General features: G+C 51.0%; 1 protein-coding gene across 1 annotated transcript in view; it reads right to left on the reverse strand.

Moving 5' to 3' along the window:
• The window catches only part of KIAA0226 (KIAA0226 ortholog), an 18,753-nt gene extending 16,112 nt beyond the window's left edge, over positions 1-2,641 (reverse strand). Inside the window, exons 1-2 of the mRNA XM_009581665.1 lie at positions 2,603-2,641; positions 130-213 (exon numbers count right to left, since the gene is read on the reverse strand). Coding sequence (XP_009579960.1) covers positions 130-213; positions 2,603-2,641 — 123 coding nt within the window. The remainder of the gene's footprint in view (positions 1-129; positions 214-2,602) is intronic.
• Positions 2,642-3,686: the final 1,045 nt, after the last annotated feature.

The raw sequence follows: 3,686 nt of genomic DNA on the forward strand, positions 1-3,686 counted from the left end.
GCTGCTTCAGCCTCCACAAGCTATGGAGCCGCTTTACCCACGGCAGGCCAACAGCCAAGGCGCCGCTCTCCCACTGGTGAGGCTCTCCCCTCCCCGCTGGGCACACAAGGCCACCCCGCCAGAACCCACCTTCTCCAGGTGATGAGCAGAGCCAGGACTCAGCCAGCGAATGTCCTTCACAAACTGCCAGTAATCCTTCTGTCTGCAGCACACCTGCCCGGGAGAGGCGCAGTTAGATACCACCACCCACGTCCCACTTAAATGACGACATCCCCCGTTAGCCCCATGCTACCATGAGAGGAGAGCCCCTAACCCTGGCAAGATGGGCCAGAAAATAGACAGAGGAAGAGCAGCACTGCTTTACAAAGGAGAAACAAGGCAAGCGTGTAACACAGTTTTGAAGATCGAGGGATCGAGTCAAAAAACACTGGCTTGATGTAGGTAAGTTGTCTCCTGCCCCTCTCAGTTGTGGTGAGCCCACAAGTGACCAGACAACAGATCCCCCGAGCTTCTCTTCTTCCACAAGATAAGATCCCAGTCCCTCATACCGTGGAGAGGTCATGGGACAGGGACAGGACGTGGCACCGAAGGGCTCACATCCCTGCAGTGCAGTAAGGATCCTAAAGGCCAACTGCAGGTCTGCCAAGTTCAAGGTTGACCAAGTTCCCACATCACCGTTCCCCTTTCTGCCAGAGCGGGACCTGGAGGAGAGTCCTGAGGCCTCGGTGAGGGGACACAAAGGGCAACATGGAAACACATCCCAGCAAAACCACCATTTTTTTGCTGTCTTCTGATGCAAGCCACCACCAAGGGCACCAGCACGGCTGAGCACCCCAGGTAAGAAATTTGGCGTCGCATTTCTATCAGCTCTTTGCTGCTGTTTGCCTCAGCTTTATTCAGACGAGTCATTTTGTACTTAGTTATTCTTCCCATTAAAGAGGAACTGCAGCAGAGTTGCTGTTCTCACCACCACCCTATCGGGTGTAAACACAGCCCCAAAATGTCTCTCTTCACCAAAAGGCTGATTATTTTTTCTTCCATCTCTATTTCCTCTTTCACAAGTGTCAGAGGAAGGGGTTCTGTTTTATTTGTTTGGGGGCGGTTGGTTTGGTTTTTTAAGATTAGAGAACTAACATGGCATTTTAGTTCTTGAGATTGAACTAGGGTTTTCTGGACAAATAAATAAAATTCATTCAAAAGTTTAAAAACCTCTTACCCTAGTTCTCTTAACATGTACATATGGATTTTTTTAGCTTTTTTTTATTTATTCCCAGTTGTAGGAAAAAAGTTGTAAGAAAATAATAAGTAAAAGGAAGTGTTTCGCTGGAGCAAGTATGAGAAAACGGCTGTTAGTAAGCTGTATTCTTATGGGCCTCCCTTTGCAGCTCCCACAGCTTGATTGGTGTCACACGTGCCCAAGCAGGGGAGACATTTCTAAGTAAAAGAGCTGCCTTTGCCTACAGTAAAAGCATTGAGGAAGGCAACACACCATCCTGCTTTGCAGGTCTGGCATGAACTGTTACCAATAGACAGACGTATATAAATAATTTAAGTCTCACTTCCTGAAGCCTGTTAACAGCACGTCTATCAGAACGGAGCACTGCACTCCTCACATGTAAAAGGTAACTTCTCTCTTTGCGGATCTCCCAAAGGTCCCTGGCCCGCACCACTGGGGACTAACGGGAACAGAGCAGCACCGCAACAAGTGCTGACTGCAGCTAATACATCCAGGGATCAAAGCACCCTGCTGGGGTGAGCTGCCAGCCTCACTCTCCCTGGAGGCTTATTAGCTCGGGTGCAGCATTGCATAGGTGCAGATTTCCTGCTCCTGGACCCAGCTGGCCCGTGCAAGCTGCCTGGGGCTCCTCTGCATCGCTTGCTTCTCCCCATCGCTCGCTTCTCTGCATCGCTGTCTGGGTGGCAGAGTCGCGACGGGAAGCCTGCCCCCAGGCATGCCTTGCAGACTTGCTTCAACTTTCCATTGTAAATTAATTGTAGTGGTAATTGCAAGCTGAAGGGGAGATCTTCAGGCCTCTGCACACAAGCGGGAAGGAGAAATTCTTCCAGGCAGCCACGGAAGGAAGAACGTCTGGGTGAGCCACTGCAAGGCACGACGAGAGCTTGGAAAGAGAGATCCCATTCACGCAGAGTGTGGATTTGGCTGCCAGCTCCTGTTATTAACACAGCTAACCAGAAACAGTAAAGATGTGAGGCTTCTCTTGCCAGACCTCGCTGGAAAGCTGTCCAAGTTCAAATGATACAGGGCTGATTCATTGCAAATGCAGCTTTATCACTTGGCTGCAGCAGAATGAAAGGAGAGAGGGGCTGGCCTCACTGCAGAGGGCACAGGTACTTAGAAAAACCACGTCGAAGGTGGATGAGATAGAAAGAACACGCACCCAGGTCCCTTTGACAACCACAGCACTTGCCAGGCAAGCTCAGTCCCTGCTTCAGTCATTTCCCACACTGCTACAAGCGTTGTACCCACTCCGTGCTACGAACACTGAAGCAAGCTGCAAGCCGACAGGACTGTCCCACCTGCTCATGACAGGCACCAAAGCCGCTACAGACAGACAGCAGTGCTGGCAGGACAGAGCCCTACCTTGTCGTGGATGAGCCCGTGGTAGAGGATGCTGTGCATGTCTCTGCAGAGCCGTTCCAAGCCGCCATACTTGGACCAGACGTTCGGGTTGCTGGTAGACACCAAGCCTTCCACTGTGGTCTTCAGGTTGCCTAGCAGCTTCCAATGCTCCTTCCTGCAAAGGAACACAGCAAGTCGCATCAGATATACAGCAAGAAGAGCTTCACAACAGGACCATGGTATTGCACTCTCTCCAAGGAGACTCTGGTCAGGCTGAAACCTTCAGTGGTCCAGAAGCTAGCAAAGGTGAGCTAAAGGACTTTACACTTTTCTGTGGTCTCCTGTGCATGGTTTGTGGACAAGAGGCACTATTGTAATGATGCTTGTGATGACTGGTAGCCACCACCAATGTGGTCTCAGGAGGCAGCCAGAACAAAGACTGATGGCTCCTGCAATATACCACTTGCTTAGTATGGGCCAACAAAGCTGGAGGACATCTTTCCAGCCAGCCTCTTGCTTGCTTCATTCACATGCTCTATCAGAGATGGCTGAGAGCAGCAGCACATCAGGAGCACAGCACCTGTAAGGCAACGGCACAATGTCCACCACACCTAGCAGACACTGGCTGTGCTGCACCTGCATTTGCAGAGAGCGGCACTCCCCGCACCGAGCACTCCAGCACAGTCAGGGTGCAGAAGTGCTCCACTCCGAGTTCGGCAACTATTCATCTGCATCTCCACCTGTACGGCTGCTCTCTGGCCCCAGAGCTGCTGTAGGTGCAAGCTGACTTTCTTGCAAAAGCGTTCATCACATTCTAGACAGAGATTAGCAAACTGCAAACTGCAGTTGTACTCTAGAGCTTGCACAGCATTTGTCATCGATATCAACCCCCTCGGCTGTCCTGCGTACAGCAAGGAATCACCATTATCCTCCGTAAAGCAGGAGTGACGGTGCAGAGGGGTAACGTCATTTGCCTATGCAAAAGCAACTTTGGGGAAGGAAGCATTGGACGACTGAGATCCCCCCTCAAGCCATTTGACAGTGTTGCCAGAGGAACAGCAGCTGTCAGAAACATGTATTCAGATAGGAGTCACTCTCTCAGAAG

The sequence above is a fragment of the Fulmarus glacialis genome, unplaced genomic scaffold (assembly GCF_000690835.1).
Source record: "Fulmarus glacialis isolate BGI_N327 unplaced genomic scaffold, ASM69083v1 scaffold26217, whole genome shotgun sequence".
In the NCBI taxonomy this organism is placed as follows: domain Eukaryota; kingdom Metazoa; phylum Chordata; class Aves; order Procellariiformes; family Procellariidae; genus Fulmarus; species Fulmarus glacialis.